The sequence below is a fragment of the Ascaphus truei genome, chromosome 1 (assembly GCF_040206685.1).
Source record: "Ascaphus truei isolate aAscTru1 chromosome 1, aAscTru1.hap1, whole genome shotgun sequence".
Lineage (NCBI taxonomy): Eukaryota > Metazoa > Chordata > Amphibia > Anura > Ascaphidae > Ascaphus > Ascaphus truei.
This window is the reverse complement of record NC_134483.1, coordinates 266,268,615-266,294,541: the sequence shown is the minus strand read 5'-3', so window position 1 is coordinate 266,294,541 and position 25,927 is coordinate 266,268,615. Positions and strand designations below refer to the sequence as shown.

General features: G+C 46.4%; 1 protein-coding gene across 16 annotated transcripts in view; it reads left to right on the top strand.

The window, feature by feature from the left end:
• The window catches only part of PIGG (phosphatidylinositol glycan anchor biosynthesis class G (EMM blood group)), a 435,347-nt gene that overhangs the window by 228,299 nt on the left and 181,121 nt on the right, over positions 1-25,927 (top strand). For 14 of the 16 annotated variants that reach the window (XM_075603704.1, XM_075603687.1, XM_075603714.1 and 11 more), the window contains 2 exons: positions 8,937-9,218; positions 16,695-17,143. In XM_075603704.1, the coding sequence (XP_075459819.1) occupies positions 8,937-9,218; positions 16,695-17,143 (731 nt within the window). Of the gene's footprint in view, positions 1-8,936; positions 9,219-9,495; positions 10,931-16,694; positions 17,144-25,927 lie in introns of those variants that run through there. The other 2 variants (XM_075603796.1, XM_075603780.1) reach the window with 2 other exon arrangements.

Below are 25,927 nucleotides of genomic sequence, written 5' to 3'. Positions count from 1 at the left end.
CCCGTTGCATTTGCCTTCCCAGCCTGGGTTCATGCCTGGCTGATGGGCGGCTGATCTGTTAAATGATAATGATTAGGATTTAATAGGCTGCAATGCTTCGCGTGTCTACCAGATGGCATAAATTCATGAATTGTAATGCAGTATATATATATGTACTGTGCAGTATTGCAGCCAGCGGGAATAAAATGCTTCAATCCCTGCCGGAAAATAACTCAATGCACTCGGGCAGAAAACAGTCACAAACCTCAATACACCCGGGTATATCCGAATTCGTGGGACTAGCCGAGCTCGAATAAAGTGTGTCGCCAGTGTACACAGGGGTATGGTGTAACTAAAAATAAATGTACGTACTTGCGAGTGTACGTAAAGTGGGTGTATGTAAAACGGGGTATGCCTGTATATCCTTATATTCCATACTTGCAATGCATATTTCGTTTGTCAGAATTGTTTACTTTTTAGCAGAGATGTATATATACATCCTTCCTGTCCTGGGAGTTGGCTCCGTGCTGATATCACAGCCATGTCCTTTGCTCACACTAACTTGCTTCTCTGCAGTGCACCCAATGCGCCACTTTAAATAGCTATTCTGCTGTCATGTTAACTGCACATGACTAGAGGGAGATCCTCCTATTCATCTACACATTCCTCTTCTCATCCTATCAGTGACATCTCTGCTAAAAAGTAAACAATCCTGAGAAACGAAATATGCATTGCAAGTATGGAATATATAAGGATATATAGGGAATAAACAATGTGAAAGATATATTCCCAATGCAGGCGTGTGGTAGTACATATGCCATTAGGCTGCCTGATTTTACAGATGAATCATCTATGTGCACCAGGCTATATAGTATTTTAGCTGGCCCAAAGGAGAGATAAATAGTTAAGTGGCTCTATTAGAGGATTAATAACATTGCATACTTAATTTTAAAATATGATAATGGTACACATAGCATATTACAATGCATAACAACTTACATAATAGTTAATCAAACACTTGGATATATGATGAAATAGAACTACTCTGACCCTAAATTATATTCTTAAAAAGACTACAACCATTATTAGGATTTCAGAAATCCCATTATCTAAAAAATACATAAATAGATTACATGTGAAGATTAAAAATAAAATGTAATTTGTTTTGCATTGTAATATGCTATATGTTGTACCATTATCATATTTTTTAATTACGGCATCACTTCAACGGCCCCCAGCTTGCTTTAAGCCAATACCTACACTTTTATTTTTAGTGGGATTCAAAGGTATTATATGTGTAATCTTTAATGGTAACCTAATTTTTCTACATATTTATATCACAAATTCTATATGATTTTTCTCTCCCACCCCTGGTTTAACTAGTACGTTATACCTAATTAGCCGTTTCGATTTAGATATACAGTGGAATGACCTAGCGCAAAAGAAAAAAGGGGGGTGTGAGAAACCAACATAGAGAGGTATGTCTGTGTAAAGAATATGGTGGGTGCTTGGTAATGCACTTAAAGGCTTAGTGTGCCTACCTACCGCGTGGTTTACTTACACCACACCTAAGAAACTGAGACGACACAGTTTTGTGGAAATAAAAATTGGTCACAGCTTTATTGTTTTAACAATACCTGAAAATAACTGTCAGTCATAATCTTAGTCCTTTGTCATCCCTATTCTCGGTATCTTCCGGCGGGGGGAGCCTGTGAGGAATCCACTCCTGGCTTGTTTCGTAGCCTTGCAGGGTGCTGTTATTCTCACTAAATTCCCTCTTTGCAATCAACAGCAGCTGTGCGGGCCATCGCTGCAACCTAGCCTTGTACACAGTCATTGGAGCAGTGCCCTCACACCCTCCTCCTGGGATTGGCCCGTTGGCCTTTAAGTACTGCATTCCCCACAATCTCTCTCTGCCGAGCATAATCCTTCTCTGGACGTTACTGTCTCTGCCACAAGCCGCCTGGCTTGTCTCCTTGTGTACTAACCTCTCTACTCTCGTTAGTAGTTCCTGAGGCCTGCTGCTACTTTCCATGCAGAGACCTGAGTACCCTGAGGCCTGCTGCTAATCTTCATGCAGAGGCCTGTCTTCCCTGAGTATCCTGAGGTCTGCTGCTACTCTCCACGCAGAGGCCTTATCCTGACTCCTGTGCTGAGGCGTTGTTTAGCCAGCACTGGTACCTGCTGCATTCTCCCCTAGCAGAGGTTACCTTTCATTTCCTGAGGTCTGCTGCTATTCTCCACGCAGAGGCCTGCTTTGGACTTCTGTGCTGAAGCGTTGGCTTTCCCCAACGCTGCCCCGCGGTGTACTTTGGCCAGCCTGCTGTCTCTCCCTGCTGAGACCGGCGTCATCAGTCGAGCCCGCTCCTCGCGCAGAGGCCGCTCACGCTCCTAAGCTGAAGCAGGGAACTTCTGACTACCTGTTGCCGAACTCCTGCTTGAATAACGACGATGCCGCCTTCTACATTCCTGACCCTGTTATGTACGACTATGAACTGCGCACTCCGGATCAGTCTGCGCGGACTAAGGTCGGTGATTATATAACCCCACCTCAGCCCCGCGGTCCGGTCCTGGTTTGTGGCATGCACAATCGTAACAGAGCCCTCCTCCACCAGCCCTAATCTACCGTCTACCAGGAGAGACACTGTCTGCTGCGAGAGACACTCTCCATGGCCCCATCGTCAGCTCACCCTAGGTCCCCCTTATCAGAGACGCTTGGGCCTAGCCGCATAGGAAAGAGCCCAGCTGCCTGAGATTGGTGCCAGAGGTACAGCACCTGACCGCCTGCGTCGGGACCTCCAGCTCGCACAATCTTTTCAGGGGGACCGTTACCTGGCGGCCAATCCGCATTGGATGGAGCCCCATTTCGGGAATTCACGGTGTCCCTACGATGACTGGCCTGACAGTTCCGCCACCCTGAGGAACCAATAAAGCCACTTACTGGGAACTCACCCCACACCCAAAGCTGTGACCCTAAACATTGACTGCTGATCACTTTCAAATGCCTGAGCATGTTATTAATAAAAATATCAAGGCCCTCGTCCGTTAGGTGCAACCCGTCCCTCCTGTGCCAAGTACGCCCCCTGACCTCGAATTCCCCATGTTTCACAGTCAGCCCCCCACAAGAGAGGATGAACTTACGGATGTCTCTGTTAACTTCTCGGCTTGCCTTCGCAATGCCCACCCAACTGTGCGCACCCCTCCATACCCGCCGAGGTATAATTTCTGACCAAATAATGACTGTGTCACTCCAGAGGGCTTTAAATCTGGCAGAGTCTGCGTGTATCTGAAGGATTAAGTTTAAAAACTTGGTGGACACCATATCTTTCCCTCCCAGGTGGATCAGTATCACATGGGGCTTCCTTCCATAGACTGCCAGCGCACTTGTGGTAGTCGGCACCAAATCTCTCCAGCACATTCCACTCTTACCCAGCCATCGTATTTTCATTCTCTCTTGTGGAATTCCCAGCTGCAAACCTAGCGTGATCTCCGCCCGCTCCCGGGCTCAGTAAATGAAAGAAGGACCTATCAGTCAGACTTCCCGCACTGCGCCTGCCTTTCCCGCTGTAAAGACAGAAAACATGTTAGAACTGCACGATTATTTTAATTACTCGCCTGCCAGGACCTAATGTAACCCTTGTAAGCATTTGATTTGTGAATCTGAAGCTGCCGGGGGCCAAAGGTAACAGCCGAAAAGCTGATTCTATGTCAATTTTAGTCATTAGTGCTCCTTCCCCATATGTCCTAATTATCCCTATGGCGGTGTCGAATGAGTGGTATTGTACCCAGCATAGCTCTGGGTCTAGGGCATAATTTACAGACCCCCCCCCCCCCTTGGGCATGACAGGTGTTGTAGCCTGAATTTGCCCGGATCCTTTTTTGGCACCATGCCCAGTGGGGAAATAATTAACTGAGCGATAGGGACGGGTGGGGGGGGGGGGGGGTTGGGGGTGAATGGGCCCACCATCACTATACGTCCGAATTTTATCACCTCTCTATTTTTTCTTTACCTATGTGTTTGTGTGTTTGTAGCAGGTTTCAAATTTCGGCTAACTCCCCTAGCTCGCAACCGCCCCTCCTTCCACACCCCATTGGTATGTGAAACGCCTCTAAACCCCTCCTCCAGGAACCCTGCCTTCTCCCGGTCGGGGTACCTCCTTAACCAATGGGTCAAACCGCTTAGGCTGACCGGCGTTAGGGCCTTTGTTAGGGGCATTCCCTCCCCCCTCGTTGCGGTTGACCAGGGCTTTGCAGCACTTCTTGTCGGGGTGGTTTCCCCCACACTGGCTACACATGTCTAAACTTACAACCCGCCCCCAGCTTGCAGTGTTTATCGTTAAACGCCCAACATTCCCCTTTGTTGCTCCTGCTTGTTGAATCACTCCCAAGCCGACCGCCCGGACCCACGAAAAAGGGCGCGTTACCCCCTTACTTCCCCTGTCACACTAGGTTCATACACAGTTCCATGTCCATCTTCCCCAGACTCAACCGTGTATCCCCCTGCCACCTCTGCCTGAACTGCTCGTCATAATCTCGCCACGCTGACCCCCTGTGTTTATCATGTATGGTCTGTATCACATTCAGGTATTTCATAACATTATGCAATTGTTTTGGATGCTTTGAAAGGAAACAGTCCCTAAACACAGTGAAACCCAGAATCCAGTTCGCATTACTCCTCACAACCTGCACTCTCTTGTCCACCTCCCACGCTCGCTCCCTCTCTGCTCGCCCCATTACAGACAGCTTAAACATATCCACATACTTCCTTTTACCTATATCTCTCTGGGTTCTCCTGGGCTAGTCTCGACCGCAAATGAATCCTCCCCTCTGTGGGTGAAAACCGCCCCCTTATCTTTGCGCGCTTTGCGTTTTGCCTTATCTGTCCTGCTCCGCTTTGCAGCCTTGCTCAATTCTTCTACCTGCTTCCTTATGCGCTTTACCGCTGGGGTCTGGTCGCTGTCTGTGCCGCTGCTTGCGTCTGAATCAGTGCTTGCCCTAGCGCTCTCACTATTGTCGCTGTCTGACCCTGCCCTAACCAACCCCACATCACTAACATCAACATCGTCCACATCATTTACCAACACAGCATTATCATGCCCACCTGATCCTGTGGCTTGGACACCTGTGTGATCGCTCCTGGATCTTATGGTCGCCGCCCAGCTCTTGCTGCTGCTCCCCGGATCGGCGACGCTTCCCAGCACCCTTGGTATCGGTGCATCCGCCAGGGGGCCGCCCGGGACAATGGTGGTGACTTGGGCCACAACGTATCCAGCAACAGTGGGGCTGCCATTGATGGATCCCAGGCTGGCACGGGTGCCTAAGGCGCAGGGGCGGGTGCGTGATGAGCAGGTGCGTATGGCGCAGGGGCTTGTGTGTGGAGCGTTGATGCCCAAGGTGCAGGAGCCGGTGTGTGAGGCAGCAGCGTGTATGGCGCAGGGATGAGTGCTTGGGGTGCAGGTGCGTATGGCACATAGGGAGCAGGCGTGTAGTGCACAGGGTGGTAGTGCATGTAAGGTGCAGGTGCGTATGGGGGGGTTGGGAAGACACGTGGGCGTATGGCATATGTGTGTGGGCGTAAGCTGCGTGGGGGTAAGTCGCGCGGGGATCATAAGGCGCCGGGGCTTAGGGCAGGGGAAACGCGGCGGCCGGGTGTGGGGGGGAGGGGGTTAACTCCCCTGCGGCAGTGGGTGGGATGGTAGACAGTGCGGGGAGGCTCAGTCCAGCCATAGAGGTGGGTCTGGTCAGCAGGAGAGGGGATGGTGTAGGCAGCAGGGGGAGAGGGGATAGTGTAGGCAGCAGGGGGAGGGGGGTTCAGGGCAGCAGGGGGAGAGGGGACAAGGGCAACAGGGGGAGGGGGATCCGTTCTGCTTATGAGGGGGGGGAGAGCAGCCTGCACATCCCTGCTCTGCACAGCCAGAGAAGCCGGCTGCAGAGTGCAGGCACCATACCGAGGCTGGGAGGCGGAGCTAGCCTGCCGGGCTGCTTCTCTCTGCCTGCGGCTGTTAGAGGGCTGCTGCTCCGGCCACTACTTCCGTGGTGCTGCCAGGCGGGAGGTCCGGCGGTCCGATGCAGGAGGCTCGGTTCTTCTGGGCTGCTACATAATGCTGCTGGGGATCACATATCTGGATCGGGGAATCACATATCTGGATCGGGGAATCACAGGAACCTGCAGGGAGAGAGAAAACAAAATCAATGAGCAGGGTTTTAATAGCCCGCTCGTGTACCCCCCCTACCCTCCTTGGTGCGCGCGAATCCTTCAACCCTCGTGGTGGGGGGGGGGGGGGGGGGAGAGAGCTTGCTCGCAGGCACAACAGCCCTTATGTGGGCTACGTCCCATGCAGGCCTCTGCCTTACTTACACTTTGATGAAGATTTTGAAGCCTTTATCCAAATTTATGGACCAGGAACAGTGCTTGGGCTTCGCTGTAACCAGATATCATGAATCTTGGGTATACTGTATCTTTATCTAGTTCAGCAAATCCAGGATATTGGGCTGCTTTCGATGTAGATATTATATCTCCATCACAGGGAGGTCTCATGGGGTGAAACAAAGGTGAAAAATATACATACAGTAGCGACATACTTTATTGCACTAAATGCCGGCGGCATGCCGGGATCTACCCCAGCTGCCGCCAGTAAAAAACGCGCGCCGCCGCGTTTCCCCCACGCACCCCCCCTCCACATCGCGCGCAATTACCCCCCCTTCTGGACCCCGAACCCGGCTTCTGTCATGCCCCTCTGCTTTCCCGCACCCCCGCTTACCTTAATTTCATCTCCAGGGGTGTCGGGGAAGCCTGCGGAAGCCGGGGAAGACGGGGAAGCCGGGCGCGCGTGTGACTGTGACGTCACAGTGCGCCGCCACGCGCCGCGGCTACCCGCTTCCCAGCCGCATACAGCCAGCGGCTTTTGCTCGAATAAGAGCTGCCGCTGCTGTAGCATAATACCGTTTATTTAAAAAAAAAATCCTATACATCTATATTTATAAGACTGAAATAATGTTTGTGTGTGTATTTGTGCCCCCTGTGATTGGCCGGCGGATGGCCACAGCTCATTGGCCTGAGGGCCAGGCAGGGAGGAGCCAGGCAGGGAGGACAGACACATGCACCCTCACAGCCTCCTCACACCGCATGCGCCTCTGACCGTCACCACACACCGTGAGCAGCCTCCTCCGTTCACACCACCCTCACCAGGCCGCACGCACCTCACACCCGCCGCCACACACACACCACAGCCACCACCCCCCACCCCCTGCCGGCAGCGCCTCAAAGCTCCGCTTTGGGGCAAACCACCGCTGCCGACAGCTGCCTCTGCACCACCACACCCCACCCTCTGTCCGCAGAGCCTCACCTCCCCACCCACCGCCGACACAGCTCTGCGCGGGTGGGGGGAAACTACACCACCACCGACAGCCGCCTCTGCACCGCCACCCCCCACCCTATGTCGGCAGTGCTTCACCTCCCCACCCGCCACCGACACTAGCGTGCCACCGCCAGTCCGCAGGTGGGGGAGGTACTCAGGGGAGAGGGGGGGGCAAGCCCACACATTCATACATACATACATACTGACTGACTGACACACATTGACTGACTGACATACACACACACTTCCCCCCTCAGTCAGCTCAGCACGGGGGGGGGGGGAATGAAGTGTTGAAGGGGGGGGAAATCGGAGATGTGAACTGGGGGGGTGGAGCGCAGCTCTGAACGGGCGGGCAGAGTTGTGAAGAGGTGGGGGAGAGAGTGTAAGGGAGCGGAGAGAAAAGGGGGAGCGAGAACATTACATCCCGGGCAACGCCGGGTATATCAGCTAATATAGGGATAAAACTCACACTTGTAGTGTGTGTGTGTGTGTGTGTGTGTGTGTGTGTGTGTGTGTGTGTGTGTGTGTGTGTGTATATATATATATAAATAAAAAGATCACTTGTGAGCACATTCACATGTCTTAGGCATGTCTGCAACCCTTCTTGTTCAGCTGGTCTTAGCTGATTGGAGGGTGGCTCCTCCTACCTAATTGAAGCTCACCCCCCCCCACATTTAAATGGTTAAAAGCTCACTCCATTGCATCTCCCACTCTCAGGGGAACTTGCTTGCTTGCAGTTTGATTGTGACAAATCTAATACAGAGTGCTTTTCCTGGTAATGTACAGGTTAATAAGAGCTTCAATCAGACTTAGAACTATGCAACTAATTTTGACAGATTTATTTTAAATCATTCTTCCTGGTAATGCACAGGTTATTAAGAATTTATATTAGTGTTAGGTACCCTTGAGATGTGGTCTGCCGTGTAGTGGCTCAAGGGCTTACAACACTTTGGCCAAAATGTTAAACTAAAAGACCATTTTATTTAATAGATATCTATACATATATATTTAGGCACTGTACCGTGTAAGTTTCACTGGATGTGCACTGAGCTCTGTCTGTGTTTCATGTTCTGTCTCTGGTTTTAAAGGTCTGCAACCCTGCCTTTCACCATTATCCCCAGCATACAGTGCTTCCACTGCACCAAGGGATTCTGGGAAATGACATAACTTAAACCGTATCTATATATATTTAATGATGTGTATATATATATATATATATATAAAGCAGAAGGTAGCTGTGTTAGTCCAGTTGCGATAGTGCAGAATGACAGAGTTCTTCAGTATTACACGATACCTTTTTTATTGGACTAACAATTTATATCATAGGACAAGCTTTCGAGAGTTCTCCTCTCTTCTTCAGGTCAAGCAATATATATATATATATATATATATATATATATATATATATACATATATATACATATATATATATATATATTATACATACACACACATATACATATATATATACACACACACACGTCCATAAATACAGAATCATTTATTTGTATATACTTACAAGCATGTTGATATAGTTACTATAGAGAGAAAGCTGCACTGTGCTTTTTAAACTGATCAGTTTTCCTTTTCTTTTTCCAGATTTTCTTCCTGCTTCTTCTTAGTGTTCCAAATGCTTTGTGCAGCCGAGCGGAATTTGAAGTTCCATTATCTTCTCCACTGTTTTCCCTGTTGTTTTACATGATATGTCTAATGCTCTCAACAATTCATGTAATTGTGTGCACATCAGCTGAAAATGTATGCTTTTTCTGTAGCATATCATGGTTAATGGCAATAGGGATGATGATTATTATTTCTGCACTTTTCTGCATTATTTTATCTACCCTGGGAAAAATGTTGGCAAAAGCTGGATCTCCCAACAAGGTGAGTGAGACTGATGTTGATTCTTTCATTAATAGCTTTTTCAAGTCAAATGAATATTTAACAGAATTATGTTTTTCTTTAACTGAAAAATGACAATGATACTGCAGATGGTTTCACATTTTGTAACAGACTGGTGCATATAAAAAAGGTGGTTGTATATTTTTTCATGTCAAATAAATCTAACAACCAATGGAAGAGACTTATGCAGCAACATGTTAAAAAATTGTAAAAAGTATTAACTATAGGACTAAATTATTTATTTCTGTATGTTTTATAGGTCCACAAAACCTGCTCAATTTACCCCATTTTCATATCATACAGTGGTTAAACTGCAGAGAAAGATACAGGGTGGTGACATGCAAATACACATGTGCATGGTTCGTTCTCTTTGCTGCAACTCCTCTAAAATTAAAAATATATATATATATTCTGTCCTACTCGCAAAGGGCAAAGATAAGACCCAAAGGATTGTGCTGCCTTATGGAACCAGGAAGAAAATAAAATGTTTGTAAGAAAAACTGCATTCAATATCTCTAGAAGAACATGTTGCGTAGCTGTACAAGTAACATTGGTTCCGGGAAAATATGTGGCTCTAATCAATTTATTGATAACTTTTTATTGGACAAACGTGACTATTTTAAATACAGTAGATATTGATTTGTATACTATACTTTTACTTCAAAAGGTTTGCTACTTTACGGTACAGTTGGCCATATCCAGAAGAATTACAACCTGCAAAGATAGATTGTCTATCTAATATAATTTGTAACTTTTGTTTTAGAATTAAATTTAGACAACAGATACTTTTTCCTATATCTATACTTACTTATTGATCCAGCGGAAGGTAAACAAAAAACCCCAGTGTCATATCATCCAATAATATCTCATAAGGGGAAAAATAAATTCCTTCCTGACTCCAAGAATTGGCAATCGGATTAAACCCTGGATCAACATCCTTCCCATGTATACTTATTTGGTATATCCTTGTATACCTTTCCTTTCTAAAAAGATGCCCAACTTTTTTTTTTTTTAACAAATCTATTGTATCTGCCATTACAGTCTCCATGGGTAATGAATTCCACATTTTAACTGCCCTTACTGTAAAGAGCCCTTTCCTTTGTTGCTGGTGAAATCTCCTTTCCTCCAACCTTAAGGGATGGCCCGAATCCTTAGTACTGCCCGTGGGATGAATAGTTCTTTTGAAAGCTCCTTGTATTGTCCCCGAATATATTTGTATATAGTTATCATATCCCCTCTTATATACCTCTTTTCTAATGTAAATAAATCTAATTTAGCTAGCCTCTCCTCATAAGTTAGATTGTCCATCCCCTTTGTTGATTTGGTGTCTCTTTTCTGCACTCTCTCTAGTTCCATAAAGCGGCACCCCCTAGCCATAGGCGGGGGGGCTTCATGACCGGGGGGGTCCGGCCTTCCCCTCGCTGGCCCGCCCCTGCACCTCCCTCCCCAGCACAGGGGAGGAGTTCACGGAAGGCCTACTTAAGGCCAGGCTGGCGGGCAGCACATCCTCTTTTGCTGCCCGCCAGACGATTCGGACATCCCTCTCCTCCTTGCAGGTTAAACTATGGTAAGGCCCCGAAAGGGGGGTCAATCCTGGGCACTCCCCCCTCCTGTATAGCCGCAATTTTTGAATCGGCGGTGAGGGGGGAGGCGGGATGCAGGGAGGAGAGGGACCCCGTAGTGTAGCGGCCCGTCCCCATCCTCCATCTGCGGCGCGCAGCATGGAGCTGGGGGGGTCGGACTTAAGCCTGTGCCGCGGCGGCTGCAGGCGGGGAGGGGTGGTCTCGGTGGACAGAGGGGGTCTGGCGGGCAGAAGGGGCCTGACGGGTTTTTCCCCCGCTTCTTCTCCTCGGGGGGGGGGCTACCTGCTCCCGCAGCGTTGTGCGGGCGGGTGCCTCCTCCATCTGCATAGCCCCGCGGCGGCTGCCAAGGGTAGGGGCACCCCGACGGGGAGGGGCAGAGGGTTGCGGGGAGAGGGGGGTTCGGCCGAGGCATGCGGCCCGCGTGGAAATTCGCCGCGTGTATCCCATGCGGGCGGCTGCTCGCGGCCCGTTCGGGGGCTGGGGCGAAGTCCCACGTGGTGCGGGCCTTCCGTCTCCCGATGGAGAGTGTAGCGCGGGCAGAGGCCCCTCCTACCCCTCCCCCCCCCTTTTTTCGTTTAGTGGTCTCGGGGCAGGGGGGTTTGTGGTGGACCGGTCAGCCATGCGGCTGGAGATGCGGCTGCTCCCGCGGCCCCCCCCCCCACACCTGTGGGGTCGTTAAAATGTATGTGTGAGGAGGGGGCCGGCCGGGATAAATCTATAATAAATAAATAACGTGGTATGGGTATATGTGTGTGGTATGGGTATATATGTATATATGTGTGTGGTATGGGTATATATATATATATATATATATATATATATATATATATATATATATATGTATATATATATATATATATATGTATATGTATATGTGCGTGGGTATATATGTGGATGTACGTATAGGTATTTATGGGTGTTATGTGCAGGTATGTGGGTGTGTATGTACATGTGTATATGGGTATGCATGTATACGTAGGTGGAGATATACGCATGTATAGGCTAGTGCAGCCGCTCTTAGTGGTTGCGGCCCTAGGCCGGGGTAAGCGCGAAGGGGTGGGCGGCCAAGGTTGGCGCTTCACGGTCTGCCCCCGCAGTTAAAGTTTCGGCGCGGGGACACACGCTGATGCGCTCAGGACGATTATGTGCAGGTATGTGTGTGCAGGTATATTTATATGTGTATAAGGGTACGTATATATGTGTACATGGGTGCATGTAAATCGGTGCATACGTATGTGTATGTAGGCATGTATACTATAAGCTATAAAAAATGGGCACACGTGGATGCGCGTGGGTGTATGGGCACACGTGGATGCACGCGTGTGTATGGGCACACATAGATGTCAATAGAGCTCTTTATCTAGTGCCATTATAAACTATATAAATATACTGTAGTAATTATTAGAGGATAAATACTTGTTAATGGGAATCACAATGTTTAGCATTTATGCTTGGTTACTTTTATCTGAATTCCCAAATTAATTCATGTGGAAGGGGTGCGGGTGCGGATGGGTGCACGTGGATGCGCGCGGGTGTATGGGCGCACGTGGATGCGCGAGTGGGTATTGGCGCACGTAAAGGCGCGTGTGTATGGGCGCACGTGGAGGCACGTGGGTATTGGCGCACGTGGATGCGTGCGAGTGTATGGGCGCGCACAGATGCGTGCGCGTGCAGGGGCACACGGAGACGCGCGTGGGTATAGGGGCGCATGTGTATATGGGCTCACGGAAATGCGCTCGTGTATATGGGCACACGGAAATGCGCGCGTGTGTATATGGGCACACGGAAATGCGCGCGTGTGTATATGGGCACACGGAAATGCACGCGTGTGTATACGGGCACACGCAGGGCGCGCGGGTGCATACGGGCACGCGCGTATGTATATGGGCACACCCAGGGCGCGCGTGTGTATATGGGCACACGCAGAGGCGCGCGCGTGTGTATATGGGTGACTGTGTGGGGACTGCGTAGCGGCGATAGGCTTAGAACAGCTTGGCAAGCGCACACGCAGCGCTTGAATAGCTCAGGGCCCAGCTAAGCACCGGAAGTTAAGCGAGAACCCCCCCCCCCCCCCACACACACAGCAGCATGGCATCGATGGCAGAGCAGTTCTGCCTACTTCAAGTCGAGGCGGAAAACCATGACGAGGCATGGTTGGATCGGCGGCTGCAGGCGTTGTTCTCTGCGAAACCAGCACGTGGCACCAAGGCTGCTCCCCGCGGGAAGGGGAAGCAGAGGGCGCTGCAGCACAACGCGTCAGGCGACAGTCCCCAGGCAGCATTGTGCGCTAGACAGGCGGCAGGCAGAGAGGCCGCGCTCCACAGGAAGGGAGTGCGGAGGGTGCTGCAGTGCAAGGCGGCAGGCGAAGTTCAACATCCGCACGCAGGGCGGCAGCCCTCGGTCACAGTACCGCGAGGCAGGGCGTCACAGCAGCCAGGTCGGGCCTCAGCAATGGTGGGGAGGACTTCGACTGCTGGGACGCAGGTGTATGGGCGCGCGTGGGTATTGGCGCACGTGGATGCGTGCGAGTGTATGGGCGCGCGTAGATGCGCGCGCGTAGATGCGCGCATATATAGCTGCTCCCCGCAGGAAGGGGAAGCAGAGGGCGCTGCAGCACAACGCGTCAGGCGACAGTCCCCAGGCAGCATTGTGCGCTAGACAGGCGGCAGGCAGAGAGGCCGCGCTCCACAGGAAAGGAGCGCGGAGGGTGCTGCAGTGCAAGGCGGCAGGCGAAGTTCAGCAACCGCACGCAGGACGGCAGCCCTCGGTCACGGTACCGCGAGGCAGGGCGTCACAGCGGCCAGGTCGGGCCTCAGCGGTGGTGGGGAGGACTTCGACCGCTGGGACGCAGGACACGGCGGATCGGCGCGCAGGTCGGCCCGCCAAGGAGGGGCGGCGACTTCCAGCCACCGTGACGCAGAACAGGGCGTCACGGTACGCCACATGGCCGCCCGTTGCTGACGCGGGCGGTGTCACTGTCAGGATTTCGCCGGCAGGGCCAAGGAGACCAAGACGGCCAACCGCAACCGCTGTTGGTGCCAATGTGTTTCGGAGAGCAGAGAACCCAGCATGGTTCGACTACGTGGAGCCGGCATCGGGTGAAGGGCGAACCAAGTCGCGGCCCAGGTCTCTTCCTCACGGGAAGCCACAATGGCCACGGCCGGATGTCACTGGCACCGCGAATCCCACTCCAGTACCAACAGCCATCAGCCGGACCCCGGTGTCTTTCAATTCTTCAGCCACGGCCGGGGTCAGGGGCACGATAGCGGACCCACCCGGCAGCATCACGCACTGCACAGATGGTGGAACAGCCCCGGCGGGCGGTTGATGGGGACACGCCGTGGAAGGTACGGCATATGGCGTATCGGGTAATGGTAAGGAGTCACGTTTAGGGCGGCATCGAGGAGATAGGGCAAGGCGTCAAGGCTTGCAGTGTGCGACACAGAGCGAGCAAGGGAGGAGGCGTGGCCCAGTCCACTGCCAGGGTCTATTCCCATGGGGTCGCTGAGGGCAGGTAAGAAGCCTGCAGCAGTAAAAAAGGCGAAATCCCAGATAGCGCTGGGCAAAGGCGGCCTGCGGCTCCGGAGGTGGGTAGGTCCGGGACCGGCTGAGGGATAGTGCAGCGAAAAAAGCGATTCTCAGGGCATCTTTAAAAAGCATGGCAAGTTGAGTAACTACTGCTCCAGGCGCGATTGGCAGCCCCAGGAATGGAGAGGGCAGGCTGGACCGGTAGAGGAGCATCGGTCCCGCTGCTAGGCATGTCAGGCGGGATAGACTTATTTGAGTTTCCGGGAGGGCTTCGAGAAGGTCTGGAGGGTTGGCGGTACGGGCCTAGTTTAAGGGGGGTTAAATAGGCCCGTCGGTGGCGGCTCTTGGGGGGTAGGTGTTGTTCTTGCCAGACTGGGAGCTGGGCCGTTTGAGCCCGGGGGGAGTACGAGTGGGCAAGGTCAGTTATCCATGACCTCGAGAGCCCGCTCGCTTAGGGGACATGAGGTCAGCGGTTCGAGGGCCGGCTGACCGTCCCCTCCCCCTCCTGACAAAGGAGCACACTCTGGCAGGGAGTGCATTTACCCCATTAGGTTTTCTGTATAAATAAATAGCCGTGGCCATTTTACCTCCAGCTCCAGTTTCCTGTCTTTATTTGTACGTTGCATGTGGGTACAAGGCGGGGGGAGAGGGGAACCGCCTAGAACCTCCCTGGTCAAGCGGCACCCCCTAGCCATAGGCGGGGGGGCTTCATGACCGGGGGGGGTCCGGCCTTCCCCTCGCTGGCCCGCCCCCACACCTCCCTCCCCAGCACAGGGGAGGAGTTCACGGAAGGCCTACTTAAGGCCAGGCTGGCGGGCAGCACATCCTCTTTTGCTGCCCGCCAGATGATTTCCCACCCACCCATCCCCTTAGTTAGTGATTGCAATCATGTAATGAACGGCAGCAGAAGGTTGAGCAGGGCAGGGTATTCCCAGGAATGTGGACATATGCATTGTATGCCGTGTTAATGGTTCTTTGTTCCGTTACAGCACGAACAGCTGATAACGTGCTGAGTGAAAGGACGAGGTTCCGAGCAGGAGGGGTCATTGTCCAGTTTTGCCTTTGTCGCGGCGGCTCTTGGGGGTAGGTGCTTGTTCTTGCCAGATTGGGAGCTGGGCCGTTTGAGCCCGGGGGGAGTACGAGTGGGCAAGGTCAGTTATCCATGACCTCGAGAGCCCGCTCGCGTAGGGGACACGAGGTCAGCGGTTCGAGGGCCGGTTGACCGTCCCCTCCCCCTCCTGACAAAGGAGCACACTCTGGCAGGGAGTGCATTTACCCCATTAGGTTTTCTGTATAAATAAATAGCCGCAGCCATTTTACCTCCAGCTCCCGTTTCCTGTCTTTATTTATACGTTGCATGTGGGTACAAGGCGGGGGGAGAGGGGAAACGCCTGAACCTCCCTGGTCATGTCTTTTCTTAGGATTGGTGCCCAAAATTGTACTCCATATTCAAGGTGTGGTCTTACTAATGCTTTGTAAAGGGGCGTATAATTATGTTTGCTTCCCTTCCATCCATTGCCAATTTAATGCAAGATAAGATCTTGTTTGCCTTTGCAGCTACTGCATGACTTTGGGCACTATTCCTAAGCCTGCAGTCTACAAGCACTCCTAAATCCTTCTCCATCAAGGATTCCCCCAATTTATCCCCATTTAATTTGTAAGTCGCCTTTTTATTCTTGCATCCCAAATTCATAACCTTACATTTATCTGTATTAAACCTCATCTGCCATTTACCTGCCCATGTTTCCAGTATCCAAGTACTTCTGGAGAAAAATTACATGCGGCTCTGATGCCATCCTGCACAATTTAGTACCTTACACAATTTAGTATCATCAGCAAAGATGGAGACTTTGGTATAGAGAACAATCTCAAGGTCATTAATACACAAGTTAAAAAGCAGGGGTCCTTGCAATTTTAGCCCAACCTGTAAATATCCCATTTATGACAACTCTGTCTATACAGTTTTCGATCCAGGTGAAAATATGTCATGAATTTTAGAAGTGTGTCCTTACATTTGACAAATGACTTACTATAGTACAAGAAACCAACACAATATGTTCTCTTCTCTTGAGATATCACCTACATTTAAGATACAGTTCAAAATATTTAGCTTTATCGGGAAAGTCAGTTTAAAAATTAAATGTTGTATTAAAGATTGTTGTATAGTGATTATGCCTATTCATGTACACTTCTGTTAACTAATCATATTTAATGATTTTTTGTTTAAAAAAAACGTGAAACAATCAACATTATGTTTAAGACCTTCATTTTACTTTAGTTAAATATATTGAATATGCCAAAAAATTAATAATAATTACTGTTTTAACATTTACATTTTTGCTTTCAGAGACAAGATTCTAGCAAATACAGGTCTGAATTAGACCTACTTCTGTTAATAGGAACTGTTGGTCATGTTTTAAGCATGGGAGCCAGTAGCTTCATTGAAGAGGAACACCAGACCTGGTATTTCCTTATCAATACACTATGTTTAGCACTGTGCCAAGAAATGTGTAGAAAATACTTTCTTGTGAAAAAAGGTGATCAAATTGGCTCTTTAATACATGAAGGTGATCACAAGGATGAAGCAATCTACCTGAATTGTATTTATGATCTGCAGAAAAAAGAATTAAAGCTGGAAAAGTTACCACTTATAGCTAGTTTAATTAGTGATTATACAAAATGGATTGCATTATCAAGTCCCTGGGCTATTCTCTTATGTTGTCGATGGCTTCGTTCTCTAAATCAGACGGGAGTTCAGTGGATCCATCGACCAGATGTTGGACATTGGTTGACAAGGTAATTTTTTTTAAAGTTCATATTTCGAATAATGAATATGAGTGCAATTGTTTTTGCAATAAATGCTATTTCAGAATGTTGTTCTTGTTTAGAAAGCTTAATGGAAACATTAAAACAACACTGCTTAAACAGTGAATAATCTGGCTGATTTTTAATTATTTATAAAATGTTTAGGAAATAGTACATTGAGAGTTACCTCTCGTTTTCAAGCAAGTCCTGGGCACAGATTTATGATGACAATACATGGTTACATTAAATGAACAGAGGTTATATAGACATTTCATGGACAGAGAGATAATATATATAATATGGGTGTATGTACAGTAAAAGTTACAAAATGGAAGACAGCTGAAGTCTTTGTCATTAAATATAATATTTGAAGCATAGTTTTAGAAATGTATGCGACACGTTTAAAATGCATGTACAGCAATAAAAATTGGACTTTCCTTTCATTGCTTATGTAAACACAAACCAGGAAATAAATACATATTTCCTTATTAATGCAGACTTGCTGCAAATGTCTCTACAATTGTTTCTATATACTGTACACAACTATTGGTTAAAGATGTTCAGAAAATGCAATTTGGGTGTGGTGAATAATGCAGGATATGTGTTTGTAGGAATAGTGGACGTATATTTTAAGTTTTTTTTGTTTGTTAGTCACTGATGATCATTAATTAAAATTTGCCTACACTTCCCCCGATTTAATTATTATTTTCTAAGTAATCTATTTAGTAAACCAATATTATAAATGTCATATCCAATGAAAGCTGTGTGAAAGATGGACACTATCACACTGGAATTAACCTTTACCTTCCAAATCCTCCTAATGACCACACCCCCACACTGTAACAAAGTCAAGCATCATTTTGTTAAATTTATTCCTTTATTTCTCAATTGAGTGTGGATTCCTAACTTTATTCCAAATTAAACAAGGGACTAGTCCGACCAAATTACATTCATTTAAGTAAATAATTTGAGGAACTTCAATTTTCATTTTTTTAATTTATGCTTCTAATGATCGATACCCTGAATTATTGTTCCCTTAATATCCGGGGACTTTTGCAATCACAGCATTAAGTAATTCAGGTCTGAATCAGACCTCCTAAAATTCTGAACTGGAATGGACGTTTTCCAGCATAAAATAATCCTTTTAATTACTGAACTAATTATTGTAACACCCTCGCAACCCTTGATGCCAAACAAGAATGCAGATACAGCTTAAAAATACCTTAGCTAACAATTATTTTATTTGTACATTAAAAGTGCTACAACTGCAGCTAGCCGATTATGTTCTGACAAAATGCAACCAAAATGTAGCTTCCCAGAAATATCACTCTCTCAAAGCTCTTGCACATGAATGCAAAGTCGAATAAGATGTAGATTTTCTCACAAGATTAAAAACGCCTCCTTTACAAGGTGCCAGGGGCATCCTATGCATGTGCAAGTTGCCTCAATTTAAACAAGATCCACCATCAGCATTAACATTTTAACCCAAGACACATGCTTTGCTTTAAAGTACATGTTAGGCTATTTCACAAAATAATATTTCAAATGAGCGAACACTTGATGTTAAAAATTTTTTACGTTAAAACAACTTCCATGTTGTCTGTCCTAAAAACAATTGGTTTATTAGCAAACTCTTGACCCCACAATTTCATAAACACTTCTATAGGAAACTATTCTAAAAATACAAGATTTTTTTTTTTTTTAGAAATAATTGACTGTTTCCACTCATTTGGCCACTGCTCCGTACCACTTTCCCTACAGACAAGCACCACAACCTACACGTCTTCCAGCATCAATAAATAGCTTTAAGTAGCACAAGATCAGACTACCATAAAGACTGTCCTTTGTAGTCCACTAAACATTTTAGCCATACTTTAATATTCACTTTTAAATTCTTAATATATCTAGTTTAATGATTCATGCTTCTCAAATCCACAGTAGCGGTAGACGGACAACTTCCTGAAGAAAACTAAGAGGCATTTCTTTAGATGCTAAATTTTTATGCCTTAAAACGATCTGTAATTGCTTAAGCGGAACTTTTTTGTAAATTCAAAAACTGTAGTAATATAACTCTAAAGTCATACAATTTATCTAAAGCAGTGGTTCCCAACCTGTTCTACATTGCGCACCCTTTGCTGGAAAGTATTTGCTCCGCCACAAACCTCTAATATATCTTATTGCCTAATCATCAGACTATTGCTATCAACTATTTGACCAATCCCAAGCAGTATAGTACCCTGAGCTCGTGGGGGAGCACATGCTTAATAAGGTCCCAAACTGGGGTGGTGTAGCTGTTAATTACTGTTGGACCTTCCGAACTCACTTCCCACAATGCCTTGCTGCTGTGGATGCAAAGCATTGTAGGGAGCGATGTTGGAAGCTCCTGTTGTAATTGGCAACTATTCCAACTACGTTAAGTTACATTTTGGGGGCTTACTAAGTCTGCAGTCCAACACAGACTCCGAAACCCACTATCCTTGCTAGGGTTCTGCCATTACATTTTTTTGGGGTGAATCCCTTCTAAACCTATAGGAGTTACTGACCCCCTTGTTGGGAATCGCTGATCTAAAGGAAGCTTAAAAAAAACTTCCCTTGATCAATTTTTATAGCAAGAACAATGTCCAAAGGGATCCGGTGCTCAGACACAACAGAAAGCTCTATGTCAAATGTATGAATGGATAAAGTCCAGAGCCTCCTTTCATAAAGATAAGTTGTGCACATAGAGTAAATGTATTATGGGATGAATAGTGCTTCATGGTGTCTAAAAAAGATCACCACAAATGAAAAAAATGGCAAAATAAACATCTCCCATATAATAATGATTAAGAAGTATAACACATAGTTAAAAGTGGTTTCACAGGGGGTAATTCACATATATTCAAGTGTCAACATTAGCCATCCTTGTAGTCTGTCTGGAGGTCCTTTGGTGTGTAGAATCCGCTGTAGTGAGTATCAAAAGCATCTTGATAAAGCGATGGGTGTGGGAAACGCGTTGGGGCATTTTTTTTTTACCTCTCGTGGTCATGTGATTCAATAGATTTTTTATGGGGTTCTCCTCTTGATCATTGCTTTCATGCCGTGCTGCATACTGGCAGTGCTCCGCAGTCCTTCCTCTCTGTGCTATCAATTTTTATATCTTGGCATTTTAAGCATGTAACAGAACCTTTAATCTTTTCTGCCAGAGGAACACTTTTTTTTTCTTTCTAAAATAACGATATCATCTAAATGTTGCAAACAATCTACTCCTAAAAATATATATTTTTAAATCTAAATAGAGAATTATATTAACAGACTTAGATTTCTAGGCTATTAGTTTTTAAACTATCTAGAAAACAACTAAATGCTTCAAAACAACAACAACAATCAAAACTAGAACCCAACAAATAGAAAAATACTAGGATCAACTGGAAGTAATCTAAATGCTAACTATATATTAACTTTAGCTAATAAATAATTTTTCCTACACTTTGATACCTATGGCAGCATCAAAAGAAGCATACTTTCTTGTGCATAAAACAGGACAAATATCATCATTTACAGACTCAGCCAGAGGAAATGATAGATGGTGAATGAGTCTAAGAGCCCCAGGATCCTTTTTCGGTACTACTCCCAAGGGTGAAATCCATAAATAGATGAAGGATGCTCAGAAAAAGAACCTGCCATTCTTGCCATTGTCACCTTTTTCTTTAAATTAAATGACTGCCCAGCCCTTTGAAAATGTTTCAATAGCATGTGAAAAGCAAAAGGCTTCTTAAGTAAAATCAAACCTAAACAAAGTGCAGCATCGTAACAAAGCCTAACCAAACCCCCAAATGACCTACAAATGGTGTCCAAATATTTAAATAATGCTGAACATTTTTTATATTGCACTCTCCAAAAAGTAAAAAGCCTTTAACAAGTTGCTAAAACTCCTCCCTAAAGGCTTACCCTCAATCCCATAATGTTTAACAACAGGCTCTCTATCCTTTCTAAAGTTAAATCCTTTATAGCCAGGTAGCAATGAAAAAAATATATATCAATAACACCCCCTTGTCCAGATCTTTTACTTCACTGCTACTGGGTAAATAGACGCCCAATTGGGAGACACACTTGTAAGAGTCAGAAAGGGAAATATCTGGTAATCCAAGGTTAGGTTTGCATTCTAATGGCAAACATCACAACCTTACAGCCTGCAAACAAGTACTCAGATTTGTAAACTGTTAATTTCTTTAGTAGGGGATATTGAACTCAACCCAGGCCCTCCCATTTCAACTCTCCCTTACCCCTTTCAAATTCCAAAAAGGGCTAACTGTCGCCCATATGAATGTCAATAGCCTGCTTTCCAAACTAGATGAACTAAGAACATTGGGCCTTTTGCATAAGCCTAAAGCCGTCATTCTTACCTAAACATTACTACCTCCTAAAACCCTTAATGCAATGATAGCCATTCAGGGATACTCCATTTCTAGGAATGATAGGTCAGAGAGAGGAGAAGGGTTGTTACTTTATGTTGAAGACGTGTTACAGTGGCGACCAACGTTATTCTAACTCGGCTAGCTCCGCGACTTTCAGATTATCCCGGTTATGTGCGGTTTTGTATCGTTTTCGCCCGGAGTGTATTGCGTTATTTTCGCGGCTGTGATTTAAGCATTTTATTCCCGCTGTCTGCAATACTGCAATGCCGTGTAAAAACTCATGGGGGCGTTTGCGAGCTGTTGTCTTTGAAGCCGTCCCCTGGCGAGATGTGTTTGCAGCAGAGAGAGATCCGCTGCTCTCTCTGCGCAAACATCGGCACATTGTTTAAAATACATTTTTATTCATAGTGTAGATGTGCAGGGGGTCTCCGGAGCTGAACCGCATTGGTTTCAGGTCCGGGGACCCCCTGCTTCCCGAGATACAGGCCCCTTTATTGGGTGCCGGTATCCCTCTGCATTTAAGGGTCCCGATCACGTGACCGCGGAATGTAAACAAAGCAGAGGGATACCGGCACCCCATAAAGGGGCCTGTATCTCGGGAAGCAGGGGGTCCCCGGACCTAAAACCAAAGCGGTTCCGCTCCGGAGACCCTCTGCATATCTACAGTATGAATAAAACACCCATATCAATAAACACTCGTTCCTTATCTTTGCGGTTATGTGCTATGGTAACGAAGCAGCATGAATGTATTTTTAATAATATTGTACAGTGAGCAGGGGGTTCCCTGAGCCACAAATCAAAGCTCAAGGGACCCCCTGCTCCTGCACAATATTATTAAAATACAGAAATGCTGCTTCATTACCATAGCTGATAGCCGCTAAGGCAATGAAGGGGTTAACCCACCGTGCCCACTTTATTGTTGGTAGCGGGGGTGGGTGAAGGGGGTATTTGGCCCTTGGTGTGAGTTTAGGACTTGCGGGGGGGTTGCGGGTGCACTTAACCCCTTCACGACAGTAGCAGTTAATACCGCTACGGTCATGAAGGGGTTAACCCCTCCCGCTAACCCCCCCCCCCCCAAGCCCTAAACAACCACCATTGGGGCTAATACCCCCTTCACCAACCCCCGCTACTCACAATAAAAAAATTCGCACACAGCAGCCCCACAATAAATAAATAAATCTAAATAAATACATGAATATAAATAAATATAATTATATATATATAATATATATATATATATATATATATATATATATATATATATATATATATATATATATATATATATATAACAACAACCCCTGTAACCCCTAACATAATACACTTACTGTATATGCACATCAATGATACTATAGGCATGAATGTATTTTTAATAATACTGTACAGTGAGCAGGGTGTTCCCTGAGCCACAAATCAAAGCTCAAGGGACCCCCTGCTCCTGCACAATATTATTAAAATACAGAAATGCTGCTTCATTACCATAGCTGATAGCCGCAAATCAAAGCTCAAGGGACCCCCTGCTCCTGCACAATATTATTAAAATACAGAAATGCTGCTTCATTACCATAGCTGATAGCCGCTAAGGCAATGAAGGGTTAAGGCAGAATAGCATGTTTATTGGGGACATTTGCCCCCAATAAACATTGCAATAAACAACATACAGTACACCCCCTGTGTATTTAAAATACATAAACAATAAATACATTAAATACATATTTTTAATGTGTCTGTTAAACCTCCCTGCCTTGACTGTAATCTGTGTAAGGCCCCCTCCCCCTAATGTGTCTGTTAAACTTCCCTGCCTTGACTGTAATCTGTGTAAGGCCCCCTCCCCCTAAGGTGTCTGTTAAATCTCCCTGCCTGTGTTCCTGTGAGTGCAGTTTATGTAAATGTGGGGAGGGGGATCCCGATGTCCATACAATATAATGCAGCGCCTCACTGCCAATGGCCCACCCCGTGAGGCCTAACCACCCTCACCCTCACACCACCCTCAAGGGTCCCTTGAGCTTTGGTTTGTGGCTGCTCACTGTACAATATTATTAACAATACATTCATGCTGCTTCGTTACCATAGCACATAGCCGCAAAGGTAAGGAACGAGTGTTTATTGATATGGGTGTTTTATTCATACTGTAGATGTGCAGGGGGTCTCCGGAGCGGAACCGCTTTGGTTTTAGGTCCGTGGACCCCCTGCTTCCCGAGATACAGGCCCCTTTATGGGGTGCCGGTATCCCTCTGCTTTGTTTACATTCCGCGGTCACGTGATCGGGACCTTTAAATGCAGAGGGATACCGGCACCCCATAAAGGGGCCTGTATCTCGGGAAGCAGGGGGTCCCCTGACTTGAAACCAATGCGGTTCAGCTCCGGAGACGCCCTGCTCATCTACACTATGAATAAAAAATTATTTTAAATCATTTTTAATGTGCCGATGTATGCGCAGAGAGAGCAGCGGATCTCTCTCTGCTGCAAACACATCTCGCCCCCGCCGGCCTATACTGTAGTATCATTGATGTGCATATACAGTACTGTATGTATACAGTATGTTAGGGGTTATAGGGGTTGTTGTTATACAGTATATATATATATGTATATATATATATATATATATATATATATATATATATACTGCATTACAATTCATGAATTTATGCCATCTGGCGGACACGCGATGCATTGCAGCCTATTAAATCCTGAACCATTATCAATTAACACATCAACCGCGCGTCAGCCAGGCATGACCCGTGGCTGGGAACGCAAAAGGAACACGGCATGCTCCGGGTGAACAGCGTCGCATTCCAGGAACAAGCCAGGTAAAAACCGGTGATTTGTTAGAATAAAGTCTGCCGCAGCAGTACATAGTTTATAAACTATAGAGAAACCCCCGCTACTGCTTGCAATAGTGAATAAATAATGATGAGTGTAGGTGCTGATGGGGCAATATAAGAAATAGATAAGGTAAACAATAGAGGAAAGAACCCCAGTACAGCACTCATAGTGTTGAGATGATGGTGTAAATTTAAAACTAAACTTTATTAGAAACATAGTAAAACAATGGGGATTAAAATAGGATTCAACTCTGTATCACTACGCTTAATTACCTAAGGGATATGATAGTCCCCAGGTAGGTAGTCGTTATTGAAGTGTTGCTTGAGTACACTATCCCCCAGCCATCTTAATTAGGGAAGCCTGGGGGGAAAGCTAGATTGAGGGATTATAAATACTATTCTTATATGGAATGCCAATTATACAGTTGTAGTGCTTTGGTGCAATAGTATTGAAATGACACAGCTAATGGTGGGTTGATTGCACAGCCTGTAGTTAGCAATAGAGTGTCATTTAAATCTTGATAAGATAATGCACCTATGTTGCCTTAGGGTTAAATGAACAGTGTAAATTACTGCCCCAAGGATACACAACAGCTATAGCTCTAGGTCATATTGTTAAGACCTCTAGCTCTAGCTGAGATTGCACAGTGTAGTTATAATAAAGTGTGCTGCACTTCTAAAACCTGTTGCTAACTGCAGTAGGTGATAGATTAAATAGAGCACTGTATAGAAAAATGGTGGCAGTTGCTATATAATCTGCCTCAGACCTGAAGGGTGTGCTATTTAACCATATAAGATTGTGAACTGACTTAATCAGTAGATTGAAATAAACATAATCTCTGATATAGAGCACCATGTGTAAAATTAATTCCTTCCTGACTCCAAGAATTGTCAATCGGATTAATCCCTGGATCAACATCCTTCCCATGTATACTTATTTGGTATATCCCTGTATACCTTTCCCATCTAAAAAGATGTCCAACCTTTTTTTTTAACAAATCTATTGTATCTGCCATCACAGTCTCCATGGGTAATGAATTCCACATTTTAACTGCCCTTACTGTATAGAACCCGTTCCTTTGTTGCTGGTGAAATTTCCTTTCCTCCAACCTTAAGGGATGGCCCGAGTCCTTTGTACTGCCCGTGGGATGAATAGTTCTTTTGAAAGCTCCTTGTATTGTCCCTGAATATATTTGTATATACTGTAGTTATAATATCCCCTCTTAGACGCCTCTTTTCTAATGTAAATAAATATAATTTAGCTAGTCTCTCCTCATAAGTTAGAATGTCCATCTCCTTTATTAATTTGGTGGCTCTTCTCTGCACTCTCTCTAGTTCCATAATGTCTTTTCTTAGGATTGGTGCCCAAAATTGTACTCAATATTCAAGGTGTGGTCTTAATAATGGTTTGTAAAGGGGCATAATTATGTTTACTTCCCTTCCATCCATTGCCCGTTTGATGCAAGATAAGATCTTGTTTGCCTTTGCAGCTACTACATGACATTGGGCACTATTGCTAAGCCTGCAGTCTACAAGCACTCCTAAATCCTTCTCCA